Genomic DNA, 19,151 nt, shown 5'->3' with positions numbered 1-19,151 from the left:
ATTGAGACATAAGGGACTGTAGCATACTCTGTTTTACGGAATCATTACACTGGACTTCAACGTCAGCAAGACAAAGGAGCTGATTATGGACTACAGGAAACGGAGGGCCGAGCACGCCCCCCATCCACATTGATGGGGTCATATTGGAGCGTGTCAAGAGATCCATGTTCCACGGTGTCCACATCACTAAGGAATTAACATGGTGCACACAAACCCACATCGCTGTGAAGAGGGTACAACAGTGCCTCTTCCCCCTCAGGAGGCTGAAAATATTTGGCATGGGCCCTCAGATCCTCAAAGTTCTACAGCTGCACCATTGAGAGCATCTTGACTGCCTGCATCACCACTTGTTACGGCAACTGCAAGGCAAGGCGCTACGGTGGTGAGTACCACCCAGTACATCACAGGGGTCGAGCTTCCTACCATCCAGGAGCTCCATACCAAGTGCTGTCAGAGGAAGGCACTGACTCTATGCACACACTGGACTCTACCCACAAACTCACACATACTTACACTGACAGCGAAACACACACTACATACGCATAACACATGCATACTAATGCCACACACACACTTTCACACTCACCACATACGCTGCTACTACTGTCTATTATCTATCATGTTGCCTAGTCACTTTACTCCTACCTATATGTACAAAGCAACCTTAATTACCTCGTACCCCTTCACATCGATTCGGTACTGGAACTCCCTGTATATAGCCATGTTAATTTTAGTGATCGTTATTTGTTTTTCACTGTATATTTATTCATTTTATATGCAGAACCAGTCAAAAGGTTGGAAAAACCTACCGATTCAGTCGTTTTTCTTTTTTACTATTTTCTCCATTGTAGAATAATAGTGAAGACATCAAAACTATGAAATAACACACATGGAATCATGTAGTAACCAAAAAAGTGTCAAAAAAATTAAAATATATATTTGAGATTCTTCAAAGTAGCCACCCTTTGCCCTGATGACAGCTTTGCACACTCTTGGCATTCTCTCAACCAGCTTCATCTGGAATGCTTTTCCAACAGTCTTGAAGGAGTTCCACATATGCTGAGCACTTGTTGGCTGCTTTTCCTTAACTCTGCAGTCCAACTCATCCCAAACCATCTCAATTGGGTTTAGGTCAAGTGATTGTGGATGCCAGGTCATCTGATGCAACACTCCATCGCTCTCCTTCTTGGTCAAATAGCACTTACACCGCCTAGAGGTGTTTTGGGTCATTGTCCTGTTGAAAAACAAATGATAGTCCCACTAAGCACAAACCAGATGGAATGGTGTATTGCTGCAGAATGCTGTGGTAGCCATGCTGATTAAGTGTGCCTTGAATTCTAAATAAATCACTGACAGTGTCACCAGCAAAGCACCCCCACACCATCACACCACCTCCTCCATGCTTCACGGTGGGAACCACACATGCAGAGATCATCCGTTCACCTACTCTGCGTCTCACAAAGACATGGCGGTTGGAAACTAAAATCTCAAATTTGGACTCATCAGAACAAAGGACAGATTTCCACTGGTCTACAGTTGATGTTGAGATATGTCTGTTACTCCGTGAAGAACTTATTTGGGCTGCAATCTAAAGTGCAGTTATTCTAATGAACTTATCCTCTGCAGCAGAGGTAACTCTGGGTCTTCCTTTCCTGTGGCGGTCCTTATGAGAGCCAGTTTAATCATAGTGCTTGATGGATTTTTTCGACTGCACTTGAAGAAACGTTCAAAGTTCTTGACATTTTCCGGATTGACTGACCTTCATGTCTTAAAGTATTGATGGACTGTCGTTTTCTCTTTGCTTATTAGAGCTGTTCTTGCCATAATATGGACTTGGTCTTTTACCAAGTAGGGCTATCTTCTGTATACCATCCCTACCTTGTCACAACACAACTGATTGGCTCAAACGCATTAAGAAGGAAAGAAATTCCACAAATTTAATTTTAACAAGGCACACCTGTTAACTTAAATGCATTCCAGGTGACTACCTCAAATCAAATTTTATTTGCCACATTGTCACGATCGTCTATAGGTGAAAGAGAGGACCAAGGCGCAGCGTGATTAGAATAGATTCTTCCTTTAAATAATGAAGAAAACTTAACAAACAATACAAAATAACAAAACGAACGTGACTGCTATAACACTGAGTGCAAACATGCAACATCACATAGACAATTACCCACAATAGCCTAATGCCTATGGCTGCCTTAAATATGGCTCCCAATCAGATACAACAATAAACAGCTGTCTCTGATTGAGAACCAAACCAGGCAACCATAGACTTTCCTAAACACCTACACTGAACACAACCCCATACACTCTACAAAACCCCCTATACAATACAACCACCCAAGACGAGACAAATACACACAAACATCCCCCATGTCACACCCTGACCTAACTAATATAATAAAGAAAACAAAGATAACTAAGACCAGGGCGTGACACACCTGCGTCGAATACAACCGTTGTAGACCTTCCAGTGAAATGCTTACTTACAAGCCCTTAACCAACAATGCAATTTTAAGAAAGAAAAAAACTGGGGGAAAATAAATAGAAGTAACAAAATTAGTTGAGGTAATATGTACAGGTAGGTAGAGTTATTAAAGTGACTATGCATAGATAATGACAGAGTAGCAGCAGCATTAAAGAGGGGGGGTAGCCATTTGATTAGCGGTTCAGAAGTCTTATGGCTTTGGGGTAGCAGCTGTTAAGAAGCCTTTTGGACCTAGACATGGTGCTCCGGTACCGCTTGTCGTGCGGTAGCAGAGAGAACAGTCTATGTCCAGGGTGGTTGGAGTCTTTGACAATTTTTGGGCCTTTCTCTGACACCGCCTGGTATAGAGGTCCTGGACGGCAGGAAGCTTGGCCACAGTGATGTACTGGGCCGTACGCACTACCCTCTGTAGTGCCTTGCGGTCGGGGGACGAGCAGTTGCCATACCAGGCACTAACCAAGATGGCGCCGACAGAGAGGGCCGCCTCACTATGAGTCCATAGCGGGTTTCGCACACCATCCAAAGCTTCCCAGTATATTACTCGCTAATGTCCAGTAGATAACAAGGTAGACAAAATTAGGGCAAGGGTTGCTTTCAAGAGAGACATCAGGGATTGTAACATACTCTGTTTCACAGAAACATGGCTCTATCGTGATATGTTGTCAGAGTCAGTACAGCCACCGGGATTCCCAGTGCATCGCGCCGACAGGAGTAAACATCTCTCCAGGAAGAAGAAGGGCGGGGGAATGTATGTTTCATGATTAACAGCTCATGGTGTAATTGTAACAACATACAGGAACTCAAGTCCTTTTGTTCACCTGACCTAGAATTCCTGAAAATCAAATGCTGACCGTATTATCGCACAAGAGAATTTTCTTTGGTTATTGTCACATCCGTGTATATCCCCCCCTCAAGCCGACACCACGACGGCCCTCAAGGAACTTCACTGGACTTTATGCAAACTGGAAACCATATGTCCTGAGGCGGCATTTATTGTAGCTGGGGATTTTAACAAACTAAATTTGAGAACAAGGCTACCTAAATTCTATCAGCATATTGATTGTAGCGCTGGCATAAAACTGGATCCCTGCTACTTCCACGATGCATAAAAGGCCCTCCCCCGCCCTCCTTTCGGCAAATCTCACCAAGACTCCATTTTGCTCCTCCCTTCCTATTGGCAGAAACTCAAACAGGACGTACCCGTGATAAGAACTATTCAACACTGTTCTGACCAATCGGAATCCACACTTCAAGATTGATTTGATCACGCGGACTGGGACATGCCCGGAGGTAGCCTCAGAGAATAATATTGATTTATACGCTGATTCGGTGAGTGAGTTTAAGGAAGTGCATAGGAGATGTTGTACCCACTGTGACAATTAAAACCTACCCTAACCAGAAACTGTGGATAGATGGCGGCATTCGCACAAAACTGAAAGCGTGAACCACCGCATTTAACCATGGAAAGGTGACAGGGAATATGGACGAATACAAACAGTGTACTTCTTCCCTCCGCAGGCAATCAAATAAGCGAATTGTCAGTATAGAGACAAAGTGGAGTTGCAATTCAATGGCTCAGACACGAGACGTATACTGCAGGGTCTACAGAAAATCGCGGACTACAAAAAGAAAACCAGCCATGTCGCAGACACTGATGTCTTGCTTCCAGAAAAACTAAACACCTTCTTTTTCCGCTTTGAGGATAATACAGTACCACTGATGCGACCCGCTAACAAGGACTGTGGGCTCTTCTTCTCCGTGGCCGACGTTAGACATTTTAAGCGTGTTAACCCTCGCAAGGCTGCCTGCCAGCACGACATCCCTAGCCGCGTCCTCAGAGCATGCGCAGACCAGCTGGCTGTTTTGTTTACGGACATATTCAGTCTCTCCCTATCCCAGTCTGCTGTCCCCACATGCTTCAAGATGGCCACCATTGTTCCTGTACCCAAGAAGGCAAAGGTACCTAGTCAAGGATAATATCACCCTAGACACACTTCAATTTGCGTACTACCACGAAAGGTCCACAGACGATGCAATTGACAAAACACTGCACACTGCCTTATCACATCTGGACAAGAGGAATATCTATGTAAGAATGCTGTTCATTGACTACAGCTCAGCATTCAACATCATAGTACCCTGCAAGCTCATCATTAAGTTTGAGGCCATGGGTCTCAACCCCGCCCTGTGCAATTGGGTCCTGGACTTCCTGACGGGCTGCCCCCAGGTGGTGAAGGTAGGAAACACCATCTCCACTTTGCTGATCCTCAAGCTACTTTTATGTCTGTTATAGATTATGGGGATATTATCTACATGCATGCTACGGCATCCACACTGAAACTGCTGGATGCTACTTATAATTGCGCACTTAGGTTTATTACGGGTGCTAGCTACAGAACTCACCACTGTGTTTTATATCCAATTGTGGGTTGGACTTCGCTGTCCATGAGACGAGAGCAACATGCTCTCGTGTTTGTCTATAAAGCACTTCTGAATAATCTACCTTCTTATTTATCATCACTCATCAACATTACAATTCATAAAACCAGGTCTCAAGTGGATTACACTTGAGGCCCCTGCGATCTCCACAGAGTTGGCTGCCTTTTCCTGTTACGTTCCTTGCTTATGGAATAGCCTGCAGACCAAATTTAAACTTGAGACTCTTGTCCCCCTGTTGCCCATTTTAAACATTTATTGGAGGATTTTCATTTTTGTATTGCTTGTAACTTCTTTGGGGAATACAAGTTATTGTGCTATTAGGGGAATAACCTATGTCTAAATGTAACAATCTCCTGCTGTATTGTTTTATCTGTGATCGTTTTATTTGTCTTGTGTAATTTCTTAATAATTGTACCTAAACTGTATATGTATAAGCAGGGCCCAGATGTAAAGGAGACCTTGGTCTCAGGCTGTGTTCCTTGTTGAAATAAAGGTGAAATAACACTGGGGCCCCACAAGGGTGCATGTTCAGCGCTCTCCTGTACTCCCTGTTCACCCATGACTGCGTGGCCATGCACTCCTCCAACTCAATCATCAAGTTTGCAGATGACAGCGATAGTAGGCTTGATTACCAACAATGACGAGACAGCCTATAGGGAGGAGTTGAGGGCACTCGGATGTCAGGAAAACAACCTCTCACTCAACATCAACAAAACAAATGATCGTGGACTTCAGGAAACAACAGAGGGAGCTCCCCCCTATACACATCGATGAGACAGCAGTGGAGAAGGTGGAAAGTTTTAAGTTCCTCGGCACATCACGGACAAACTGAAATGGTCCACCTCAAACAGATAGTGTGGTGAAGAAGGTGCAACAGCAACTCTTCAACCTCAAAAGGCTGAAGTTGGTTTGTCACATAAAACCCTCACAAACGTTTACAGATGCACAATTGAGAGCATCCTGTTGGGCTGTATCACCGCCTGGTACGGCAACAGCAGTGCCCACAACCGCAGGGTTGTGTTCAAAGCTGTCTTTAAGGCAAAGGGTGGCTTCTTTGAAGAATCTCAAATATAAAATATGTTTTGATTTGTTTAACACTTTTTTTAGTTACTACATGATTCCATATATGTTATTTTATAGTTTTCATGGATTCACTATTATTCTACAATGGAGAAAATAGTCAAAATAAAGAAAAACGCTAGAATGAGCAGGTGTGTCCAAACTTTTGACTGGTACTGTATATTATCTTTAACTCTGCATTGTTGGAAAAGGACCCGTAAGTAAGCATTTCACTATTAGTCTACACCGTTTTTTTACGAAGCATGTGACAAATACAATACAATTTGATTGATTTGACTTTGTGCAAACTGGAAACCGCAATTCCTGAGGCCACATTTATTGTAGCTGGGGTCTTTGATAAAGGAAATCTGAGGAAAACACTCCCGAAATTCTACCAACACGCTTGACCATTGTTACTCTCACTTCCGGGACAACTGCAAGGCCCTCCCATGCGGCAAATCAAATCACGCCTCCATCCTGCTCCGCCCCGCCTATAAGCAGAAGCTTAAACAGGAAGCACCCATGGTAAGGTTTTGTTCTACGTTGGTCTGAACAATCTGAATCTATGCTTCAGGATTGTTTTGATCACGGGTTGCGTCTGGGAATAGTATCAATGTAAACACTGACTCAGTGACTGGGTTCATCAAGAAGTGCATAGAAGATGTTATTCTTACTATGACGATTAGAACTCCAAACAACGTGGATAGATGGCAGCATTTGGCAAAACTGAAATCGCAAACCACCACAGTTATCCACGGCAAGGTGACTGGAAACATGGACGTGTAAAAACAGACCAGCGAGGACCTCCGTAAGGAAATCAAAGATGCAAAACGACAGTACAGCTGGGTGGAGTTTTTACAGACATATTCAATCTCTTCCTATCCCAGTATGTTGTCCCCACTTGCTTCAAGATGTCCACCATTGTTCCTGTTCCCAAGAAAGCAAAGGTAACTTAACTAAATGACTATTGCCCGGAAGCACTCACTTCTGTCATCATGAAGGGCCTTGAGAGGCTAGTTAAGGACCATATAACCTCCACCTTATCTGACACCCTAGACTCACTACAATTTCCATACCGCCCCAACAGATCTACGGACGACGCAATCGCCATTGCACTGCACACTGCCCTCCAAGCTCATCACTAAGCTCAGGGCCCTGGGTCTGAACCCCTCTCTTTGCAACTGGGTCCTAGACTTAGTGACCAGACAACCCCAGGTGGTGAAGGTTGGCAGCAACACCGCCACACTGATCCTCAACACGGGGGGCCCCACAGAGGTGCGTGTTCAGCTTCCTCCTGTACTCACTGTTCGATCATGACCGCATGGATACGCACATCACCATCTCAATCATCAAATTTGCTGAGGCCACAGAGCCTCTTCAAACTCAAGAGGCAGCCAGCCAGGATCCGCCAGAGCCAGCCAGCCAAGATCCGCCAGAGCCAGCCAGCCAAGATCCGCCAGAGCCAGCCAGCCAGGATCCACCAGAGCCAGCCAGCCAGGATCCACCAGAGCCAGCCAGCCAGGATCCGCCAGAGCCAGCCAGCCAGGATCCACCCCTCAGTCCGGTGCTGCTCCTTAATCCAATGGGGTTTATATGGAGGGTGGCCATTGGAAAGAGGCCACGGAAGCGGGGTTTGACTATGGTGGGGTGGGGACCACGACCAGCGCCAGAGCCGCCACCGTGGACAGACGCCCACCCAGACCCTCCCCTAGAGTTTATGCTGGTGCGCCCGGAGTTTGCACCTTAAGGGGGGGGTTATGTCATGTTCCTGACCTGTTTTCTTTTGTCTTGTATTTATTTAGTTGGTCAGGGCGTGAGTTGGGTGGGTTTGTCTGTGTGATTTTCTATGTTGGGATGTTTGTGTTCGGCCGGGTATGATTCTCAATCAGAGGCAGCTGTCAATCGTTGTCCCTGATTGAGAATCATACTTAGGCAGCCTGGGTTTCACGTGTGTGTTGTGGGTGTTTGTTTCCGTGTTTGTATTCGTGCCACACGGGACTGTTGTCGGTTGTATTCATTTTGTTATTTTGTTTCATGTTAGTGTTCAGTTTCGATTTAATAAATTATCATGAGCACTACCCACTCTGCGTGTTGGGTCCGATCCATGCTCCTCCTCGTCTGAGGAGGAGAACGACTATGACGATCGTTACAATGCCAAGTGTTACGTCTGGAGGTAACCTGGCACCATCCCTACGGTGAAGCATGGTGGTGGCAACATCATCATGCTGTGGGGATGTTTTTGGCCACAGGGACTGGGAGACTAGTCAGGATTGATGGAAAGATGAACAGAGCAAAGTACAGAGAGATCCTTGATTAAAACCTGCTCCAGAGCCCTTTAGACCTCAGACTGGGGCGAAGGTTCACCTTCCAACAGGACAACGGCCCTAAGCACACAGCCAAGACAACGCAGGAGTGGCTTCGGGACAGGTCTCTGTCCTTGAGTGGCCCAGCCAGAGCCTAGACCTGAACCCAACCGAACATCTCTGGAGAGACCTGAAAATAGCTGTGCCGCGACACTCCCCAACCAACCTGACAGAGCTTGAGAGGATCTGCAGAGAAGAATGGGAGAAACTCCCCAAATACAGGTGTGTCAAGCTTGAAGCGTCATAACCAAGAAGACCCGAGGCTATAATCGCTGCCAAAGGTGCTTCAATAAAGTACTGAGTAAATGGTCGGAATACTTATGTAAATGTAATATTAAAAAAAAAAAAAATTGTTATACATTTGCTTAAATGTCTAAACATGTTTTTGCTTTGTTATTATGGGGTATTGTGTGTAGAGGAATATAATCAATTTTAGAATAAATCTTTAATGTAACAAAATATGGAAAGAGTCAAGGGGTCTGAATACTATCCAAATGCACTGTAAGTGACTTTGTTGAGTTTCACAATTAATTTTAGATACTTTTAGATGATTTGGACACGATAACATGTACCAAGACTTGGATGAGATGTTTGCCACAAATCCTAAAACATTAGCATTTGGAAACAGTGACAGAGAAAGTAAACCAAAATCGTGGATTGCTGTCAAACCTTGTCCATAGACTGCTTACAGTGTAAGGAAACCAATATGTAATTTGGGTGAACTATCCCTGATAAGTGCCTAATATCCACAACATTTCTGCTGGATAAATTCTAATAAAGGGGTGAATGCTCATTAGCCAATAGATCGTAATCCTATTACTGCTGTGGCAGAGGGAGAGGACAAGAGGAGAGGAAGGGAGAGGAGACGAAAGGGAAGGGGAGTAAGGGGAAGAGCAGAGAGGAAAGGAGAAGAGAGGGAAGGAGTAGAGGAGCGAATGAGGGGACGAGGAGGCCTGACCTGGGCCCTCCAGGGGATCCTGATGTGTTCTATTCTGTCTGGACTCTGGGGGAAGTGAATGGGAAGGTCACTGATAGTACAGGGCAATTTTCATAATGAGGGACTCTGATAATGCATCACACACGCACACAATCATAAAAATTCCATCCGTGCCTACACAGACACATTTAATCACTCTGCAACCTGGGCCCTTACATTTAGCCCCAATCCCGTAATCACTAGCTAAACTTTTCTCATCTGGCCAAGCCAGTCTAATTAAATATTAGTTGAAATATTAGGGCATCTTCTTATTCAGTACTCACATAAATCCAGTTGATTTGAGATGTTTAATTTATTTGCACCTCGTTCCTTTGTAATAAACGGATGGTCAAGTTGTTGTTTGTCTAAATAAATTGTCACGGTCAATGTTGAAAATGCCTGTCAGGCAAGAATGAAGCTAAATTCGATACGCTGTTCCAAACTTAGGGAGATAGAGGTCTAGTCCTCACTGTTCTCTCTCTCTCTCCTGACAGACATTGATGAGTGTTTTCATGGTTTCGTGGAGTGTGATGACAAAGCCATCTGTGTCAACCTGCCCGGCTGGTACCACTGCGAGTGTCGGGATGGCTACCACGACAACGGCTTGTTCTCTACTAATGGGGAGTCGTGCATAGGTGAGTTGACTCGCTCCTTTCATCACAAGACCAAAAGAAACACTGCGATTGTAGGCAATCTTTATTCACCTAGTCACATATGATAATTTATATTGAAATCACATGCATAGAGTATACCTGCACACTAGTTTGTTTTTCCATTATTCTAGTCTAGTGTATTCTAACATTGATCATAGCAGCACATCTAACCATTGCAGAGCTAGGAATTTCCTTGGTCTTCTTTTGACCAATTGTTTTTGCTGTCGGGTGTGGGTAATAGTATGTTTGGACTGGACATACCATTACTGGTGCATTTTCCTCAAAATCCCTGTCTGCTTTTTACTGCTCATTCAATCTTTCTGGAACATTCTCTGAAGCTGCCTGACAAGAGCTTGTCACATGTCAAAATGGAGGGAAACCTTTATGCAGTTACGCCTCAGTAGTGACAGTACTACAGCTCTGTGTCTGTCTGTCTGTCTGTCTGTCTGTCTGTCTGTCTGTCTGTCTGTCTGTCTGTCTGTCTGCGCTATAGACAAATTTTACCTGTCAAGTCTAGCCGATCCTCACAGAGCACATCAGAGACTGTCAGAGAGGTGAACATACTGTGAAGAACAAAGCCAACTGCAGTTATAATTTGACGAAAAATGGTCTCTGGGGGGACGAAATTACAAAGTGTTTTGACAAGAAAGCCCACTTTAGTTTACTGAGGCTGAGAGCTATTAAAATATAATACATGTGCTTCCTTTGTATTTTTTAAAGCAGTAAGATGCATGTGAATTTAAGCATGACCTACAGCATTTTACCTGTGTTGAGCATATGCCTGAAGTCATCTCTCTGGCTCCCTACAGATATCAATGAATGCAAGACTGGGAGGAACACCTGTGCCAATGACACGGTGTGCTTCAACTTAGAGGGGGGCTATGACTGCAGGTGCCCCCACGGGAGGAACTGCACCGGAGACTGTATTCATGACAACAAAGTCAAACACAATGGACAGATCTGGGTGCTGGACAATGATAGGTGCTCAGTCTGCTCTTGTCAGGTGAGACAAAGAGGATGATGGGTGAAAAAAACAATGGTCAGGTTAGGGGCCTTCTATTGGTTGATGTAAAGCATTATGATGACTTTATTAATTCAGTTAGTTATATGATTAATACAGGTCTGAAGAATTTAGAACTATTTGGAATAGTTAGTTTTTAATTAAGCAAAAAACCTAACATTTATCTAAACATTATTATGCTACAGTCTTGTCATGTTTAGTCATTTAGCGTTTACTTTTGGATAATGTCTGGTGTATGGGAATGCTTGCAGGTGATTATAGAGGATTAGTATGGGTATTTAACAATCAAGCATCATATTATTCATTTGATTAAAGAGGAGGGCAGAAATGAAGCTTTAATGAAATTAGTCATTTTAATTGATTGGAGAAAATGAGAACCTGCCTGTCAGAATTAGTATTATTGAACGGCTGAGCAAACAGAGAAATGAGTAAACATGTTATTGTTTTGTAATGTTCACGGTCAGCAGGTGGAGAGCAATGGTAATGTTGAGTGTGTGTAATCAACCAATAACCAAGGTCAACAACTAGCAAATATTGAGTTTGGGTTATGGAGACTGTACTTTACAATAGTCGTTCAAATCAAATTGTATTTGTCACATGCCCTGAATACAACAGAAATGCTTACTTACGAGCCCTTAACCAACAATGCAGAGTTTAAAAAAAGTAAGTTAGACTGTACTTTACAATATAGTAGCTACAAACTATACTTTGTAGTTTGAGACTTCACAACATGTTTGAGTTGAGTGTTAATGTCAGTTGATTGACAGACAGTGTATCGCCCCCCTCCCCTCTGTGCAGACTGGCCGTGTGATGTGCAGGAGGATGGTGTGTGACTGTGAGAACCCGACAGCTGACCTGTTCTGCTGTCCAGAGTGTGACCCTCGCCTCAGCAGCCAGTGTCTGCACCAGAACGGCCTGCTGACCTACGGCAGTGGAGAGTCCTGGGTGGAGAACTGCCAGCAGTGCCAGTGTCTGGTGAGTACCAATAATACACACCCTATAAATAGATAGAACACACTGTACTGGACTCTGCTTTAAATTAAATCAAATCAAATTGTATTTATCACATGCGCTGAATAACACTGGTGTAGACTTTACAGTGAAATTCTTGCTTACGAAATTTTCCAAACAATGCAGAGTTAAAAAAAATATATAATAAATAGTATCTAACACAAGAGGAATAAAATAAAATATGCAAGAATGGAGCTACAGTATATACAGGGAATACCAGTACCAGTACTTTCGTAATTAAAGTACGGGAGATACTGTGTGTGTGTGTGTGTGTGTGTGTGTGTGTGTGTGTGTGTGTGTGTGTGTGTGTGTGTGTGTGTGTGTGTGTGTGTGTGTGTGTGTGTGTGTGTGTGTGTGTGTGTGCTGTATACAGATTTCTATGTTCACAGGTCTCTATGCCCTGCAATATATATAACTGAATTACGATGTGTCAAGAGTGTTCTCTATTGAATCTACTCAAAGAAATACGCACTGTTTGCATTGACTCTCTCCACTGTTGACCTTTTCCAAGGTTCCCGCATCCCTGCTGTTCAAACAATAGGAAGGCTTTTTTACGAGGATTTCACACTAAATCTGACAGAACATCACATCCTACCGCCTTCAATAAGCCTTTTAGACGCTCTTCACCACCAGCCATATGTTTATTAAATGCAAATGTCACACTTGGCATTCACCCTGGCCATTCCACTCCCGGATAAAAGTAACACTTAGCTGCATTTTTGTCAATCTGCCTTTGCGTCGACCCATAAATCATCTTTAGCTTTGTTGTTCTGCCAGCTCTCTCCCGCCCGCCCGTTCCCTCGGAGGAGTGGCATTACCGTTGGTTCTTTTTTCCCTCAGATCAAACAGAATGTTGTAGCCACACATACAGCCTTCCCACCTCACTCTCCTTCTGTGATTAGCATATGCATGCACACACATACATCATGTTGCACACACACATACAAACACAGCTACCAGCCAAAATGGTATAAACAGCAGCACACGAAAGAGAGGAGTGGAGGAGAATGGGGAGAGATATGTATCGTGACCGCGACGTGAAATTAACCTTGAATGCCTACACAGTTAGCAGAGCCAGAACCATACTGGCTCTGCTCTGATCAGCAGAGAAACGGACAAGCAATTCTCTAAGACAAAGATACAAATCCCCTTTTAAATTACAGAATATGACAGAACATGGCTCTTTGACGTATGTATCTCTGAGTTGCTACTATAGGTATTGGACGTAATGGGTATAGGATACTATTATAGCCTTTGATTTGGAGGAATGAAAAATGGTTGGTGTTCGCCACGCTGTTGCGAAATTTCGTTGTTGCGAAATTTGCCACCAAGGCAAATTTCTGGCAAAGCTCCCTAAACCAAATGTAATTCACTTGTAAATGTAATTCTCCTGAAACACGCTGCAACATTTATGCCTTTTTATAGGACCATCTTCTGTAAAGCGTACTGAGATCTAAAAACATGATTCTTTTTAAGAGTGGCCTATTTAGAAACATATCAGTGACTTGCCCACCTGCCAGGGCTCATGTAAAGGTGATTGAAGGACATCACATACTCTATCACAGGGTTCTTCAACCCTGTTCCTGAAGAGTTACCCTCCTGTAGGTTTTTGCTCCAACCCCAGTTTTGACTGACTTCATTCAGCTTATCAACCAGCTAATTATTAGAATCAGGTGCGCTAGATTAGGGTTAGAGCGAAAATCTACAGGGCGGGAGGTCCTGCTCTATCATGTTACACGTCAATATGCACAGATACTAGTCTCCCTTTTTCTAGATGTGATGGAGACCTGAGTCTACAGCCACACCCACTGCCTGTGGCTATGATGAAAAAATTCTGCTACAGAGGAACCACACTTCAAATGTTTACAATTAATGACACATTAGCATGGCATGGGCCTTTATTTTATAGCCTGAGTAATTTACTACAACATCACATAAATGCCGAGCTAGCTGATTTTCGGGTATATTAAATATCCCAATTGGAGACTTAAATCAAGTCAAACTCTTGGCTGTTTGGAGTTTCTGTGTGTGTGTGTGTGCGTGTGTATGCGCGTACGTGTGTTCACATTCACGCACATGTGTGTGTGCACGCATGCATCTTTGCATGCATGTGTGTGTGTGCAGGTGTGTATTCATTAGTCGAAATCCGTTGCAAAACGTTTAGTCTGTTGCAAAAGAAACCATTCATCGTTTACTCGTTTACTCTTTACTCTGAAGCAAACAGAGCAAACGGAACAAAACGGGGAGCGCCAGAGCAAAGGAGCAAACAGAGCAGCTGCATCGCCACTTTCAAAATAGATGCAAACGTATGTTTTTGAACCCCCAAATTCCCTTTCTCCTTCATTTCTCACTCACTCAAATGTGTTCTGACCACTCCCTCTACACATGCATCCTGAGTGTGCACACAAGCTCCCATTAGGACTACAGAAATGGCTATAAAAACATATCTAACTGATGGGATAGACAAGTTCCATCCCTTGCCAAATGACAACAGTTTTATCACAAATTATAAATTGACTGGTTGATTGAAGTTGGGAAATATGTGTTCAAACAACGAGCTGCAGTTTTGGAATAATTGCATCCCGTCTAGGCTACTTTGCGAACTGCTATTAACATTTAGAATTGGTTAACCTGGGGCTAGGCTATAACCCCCCTAAACATAGACAGGTTCCACACTGAAAATATGCAAAAACAGTTTGATAAATACAAAGAGTGTATTTTCTTCAGCATCATTACGCTTAGGCCTACTCACAGATGTTGTGGCTGTAATTCATCACCATAAGTCCATCAATGTGGAATTGTCCATTTAGAACATTCAAAAGAACAGGCATACTGAACAAAAATATAAATGCAACATGTAAAGTGTTGGTCCCATGTTTCATAAGCTGAAATAAAAGATCCCTGAAATGTTCCATACGCTCAAAAAGCTTATTTCTCAAACATGTGTGTTTACATCCCTGTTAGTGAGCATTTCTCCTTCGCCAAGATAATCCATCCACCTGACAGGTGTGGTATATCAAGAAGCTGATTAAACAGCATGATCATTACACAGGTGCACCTTGCGCTGGGGACAATAAAAGGCCACTAAAATGTGCAGTTTCGTCATACAACACAATGTCTCAAGTTTTGAGGGAGCGTGCAATTGGCATGATGACTGCAGGAATGTCCACAATAGCTGTTTCCAGAGAATTTAATGTTAATTTCTCTACCATAAAATGCCTCCAACGTCGTTTCAGAGAATTTGGCACTCCGTCCAACCAGCCTCACAACCGCAGACCACGTGTAACCACGCACCCCACCCAGGTCCTCCACATCTGAGACCAGCCACCCGGACAACTGAAGAATTTCTGCACAAACTGTCAGAAACCGTCTCAGGGAAGCTCATCTGTGTGCTAATCGTCCTCACCAGGGTCATAACCTGACTGCAGTTCGGCGTCGGAGCCGACTTCAGTGGGAAAATTCTCACCTTTGATGGTGACTGGCACGCTGGAGAAGTTTGCTCTTCACAGATTAATCCCGGTTTCAACTGTACCAGGGAGATGGAGTCGTGTGGGCGAGCGGTTTGCTGATTTCCTACATTTTGAACAGAGTACCCTATGGTGGCGGTGGGTTTATGGTATGGGCAGGCATAAGCTATGGACAATGAACACAATTGCATTTTATCAATGGCAATTTTAATGCACAGAGATACCGTGACGCGATCCTGAGGTCCATTGTTATGTGATTTATCCGCCGCCATCACCTCATGTTTCTGCATGATTATCTGTACACAATTCCTGGAAGCTGAAAATGTCCCAGTTCCTCCATGGCCTGCATACTCACCAGACATTTTACCCATCGAGCATGTTTGGGATGTTATGGATCAACGTGAACAACAGCGTGTTCCAGTTCTCGCAAATATCCAGCAACTTCGCACAGCCGTTGAAGAGGAGTGGGACAACATTCAACAGGCCACCATCAACAGCCTGATCAACTGATCAAGATGTGCCGTGCTGCATGAAGCAAATGGTGGTCACACCAGATACTGACTGGTTTTATGATCCACGCCTCTACCTTTTTTTTTAAGGTGTTTGTGACCAACAGATGCATATCTCTATTCCCAGTCATGTAAAATCCATAGATTAGGGCCTAATGAATTTATTTCAGTTGACTGATTTCCTGAAATGAACTGTAACTCAGTAAAATCATTGAAATTGTTGAATGTTGAGTTTATATTTTTGTTCAGTGTAAATTGAACGTCTGTATATCAAAAAGAAGAGCGGTTTTGGTTTGTAACCCTGGAAAAATGGTCTTTCAACTCGCCAAATTGAGCCCTTTTTCAATTGATCCCTCTTTGAGAATAACTGCTCCAAAAGCGAGATGCGCATCTGGAAAAAATATTCTGTTATATTTTATTCTGTTATATTACGTCATGTTTTGTACTATAAAATAGGTGAGTCTTAACTGTGAACTGGGCTCGGGAAATAAGTATCTTGTCTGCTAAATTAACAAAACAAGGCTATGCCATTGCGCAGCCACAGGCTTCCACAAGCAAGCGCCATTGCTGAGGTTACTGCCTTTTTGAAGATTGTGTTCCACGATAATATAACCCGTTGATATTATGGTTTCATCAAATCAACAGCCTCGATTCGTCGGCATGGGCTCTACAAGGTGTCAAAAGCGTTCCACAGAGATGCTGGCCCATGTTTACTCCAATTCTTCCCACAGTTGTGAAGTTGGCTGGATATCCTTTGGGGGGTGGACCATTCTTGATACACATGGGAAACTGTTGAGCGTGAAAAACCCAGCAGCGTTACAGTTCTGGAAACAAACGGGTGCGCCTGGCACCTACTACGATACCCCATTCAAAGGCACTTAAGTCTTTTGTCTTGCCTATTCACCCTCTGAATGGTACACATACACAATCTGTCTCAATTGTCTCAAGGTTTAAAAATCCTTCTTTAATCTCCTCCCTTTCATCTACACTAATTGAAGTGGATTTAACAAGTGACATCAATAAGGGATCATAGCTTTCACCTGGTCAGTCTATGTCATGGAAAGAGCATAATGTTTTGTACACTGTATATATGTATATGGCCAATTTAGCAATTAGGATTTGTTATCTGTAATGGCTATGATATATTAGGCATTGTTGGCCTATAGATAAATGAGCAAAAACATTTCTGGCCATGTGTCCTAAAAATATATTTTTTATTAGAGTACTTGAGTTCAATATAATTTATTATGGCAAAACCTAATAAAAATTGTTGTGTTCTGTTCATCACATTGAATTTTTTCAAACAATTTTGGGGAACCCCGAATTTCAGACAGTCTGCCACCCATGGAGGGACCTTTGTCCAATAGAAGCTCTTGTTGTCATTGCAAAACGTTTTCCGTTTTGAGTTAACAGTTTCCTTTGCAAAACGTTTTGCAACAGATGAAATGTTTTGCAATGGAATCCGACTAATGAATACACCACGTGTATGTGTGTGTGTGTGTGTGTGTGTGTGTGCTTGTGCTCTTTTTCCAAGGAGGTGTAAACCACAAAAGCTCAGGGATGAAAATGTTAACAGAACTAGGTCATGCAGAATCATAGCTTAACCAGGATCTATAAAGTTGGCCAGAATATATGACATGTATTCACTGGCTTATTGAAACGACTGCTGGAGAAATCCAATAAGGCGTTCTCTGCTACAACTGTGTAGTGATTAATATGAGGGAGTATGAACGGGTGACCAAAACAACTCCATTAGGAAACACATTTAGCCCAGTGTCTGAAAATTTCTTTCTTCTCATACTGCTACTCCTACGCAACAACATATTCTTAGCCCCATGTACTGTACATCTATGATGTATCAGGACAAAATGTCTATGTTAATGACTTCATCAGGGCGGTATAGAAGTATGCCTAAACATTTGGCAAGGGGCAGGATCTATTCAATACAAATGTAGGGGTGATGGGCTGCACATACCAGTGGAGGCTACCAAGGTGAGGACACCTCTTAATAATCGCTGGAATGGAGTCAATGGAATGGTATCAAACACGTGGTTGATACCATTCCATTGGCTCCATTCCAGCCATTATTATGAACCGTCCTCCCCTCAGCAGCCTCCATGGGTATGTATCATTGTATTGTCCCCGTGATATGACTCCAGTCTGTCTTTCTGTCTCGCCCGTCCACAGCAGGGGCAGGTGGACTGCTGGCCACTGTTGTGCCCCCATGTGGACTGTGAATTCACGGTGGTGCCCGAGGGCGAATGCTGTGCCCGCTGCGTCACTGATCCCTGCCAGGCCGACACCATACGCAACAACATCACCAAGACGTGCATGGACGGGCACGGCATCCAGCGCTTTAGCGGCTCCTCCTGGATCAAACACAGCACCGAGTGCACCCTCTGCCAGTGCAAGGTAACAGCCATGGATATTCATTATATCTATGCAGACTTCAGCCAACTATACCCCATGTTGGCGCTAATCACTCCATGACTATCGAAATTCTAAATGTCAAACAAAGTTTGCCTTTCAGTGAGAAATAACAGAACATAATAACAGCACCTCATTCTGCAGTAGAAAAACTTCAAAGAGAAGAACTGTATTGTGGTTAAAGTCTAACAGTGACCCACTCTAAAGTCTCTCTCTCTCCTGCTCTCTTTCAGAATGGACATATCTGTTGCTCAGTGGACCCCATGTGCCTTTAGTTCCTGAAGCTCTGAAGGCACCTCCCTGTACAGTGTTATCCATGTAAAAACAACCAGCGTTTTCCACCCTCCTGCCCAACTTCTTTATACCAAATACAAAACATGTATCATAGAACACAGATGGACTACAGTATCCACAAGCCCCCTCTGTGTTCAGCCTCACCAATCAGGGTGACCTGTGCATTGAGGAACACCCCCAAATCATCTGCAACATGACGCTGTAAAATACTATTATACTGGCATGAATGTTCTCGATGTAGAAACATTTTGCTCATTTCTAAACTCTTTAAATCTCAACGATATCCTAGATAGCGGTTGTTTTAGTGTAAGTTTCATTTGCTACATTATTAAAGTTGTCTATATTTTGTGGTCCTCTAGCATTATTTTCTATTCATCTTTTACATTTATTTCCAGGCTTGTTAATGTGTAATGGTGAATAAACTATTTCAATTTA

The 19,151-nt window shown here is 43.4% G+C and overlaps 1 protein-coding gene across 1 annotated transcript in view; it reads left to right on the top strand.

The window, feature by feature from the left end:
• The window catches only part of LOC129867220 (protein kinase C-binding protein NELL2-like), a 105,133-nt gene extending 85,982 nt beyond the window's left edge, over positions 1–19,151 (top strand). The window contains exons 16-20 of the mRNA XM_055940479.1: positions 9,829–9,969; positions 10,797–10,990; positions 11,807–11,983; positions 18,183–18,407; positions 18,656–19,151. Of these exons, the coding sequence (XP_055796454.1) occupies positions 9,829–9,969; positions 10,797–10,990; positions 11,807–11,983; positions 18,183–18,407; positions 18,656–18,697 (779 nt within the window). The 3' untranslated portion in view covers positions 18,698–19,151. The remainder of the gene's footprint in view (positions 1–9,828; positions 9,970–10,796; positions 10,991–11,806; positions 11,984–18,182; positions 18,408–18,655) is intronic.

Source organism: Salvelinus fontinalis, chromosome 12 (genome assembly GCF_029448725.1).
Source record: "Salvelinus fontinalis isolate EN_2023a chromosome 12, ASM2944872v1, whole genome shotgun sequence".
Taxonomy (NCBI): domain Eukaryota; kingdom Metazoa; phylum Chordata; class Actinopteri; order Salmoniformes; family Salmonidae; genus Salvelinus; species Salvelinus fontinalis.
Note: the sequence above shows the minus strand (reverse complement) of the source record. Positions and strands in the feature narration are given on the sequence as shown.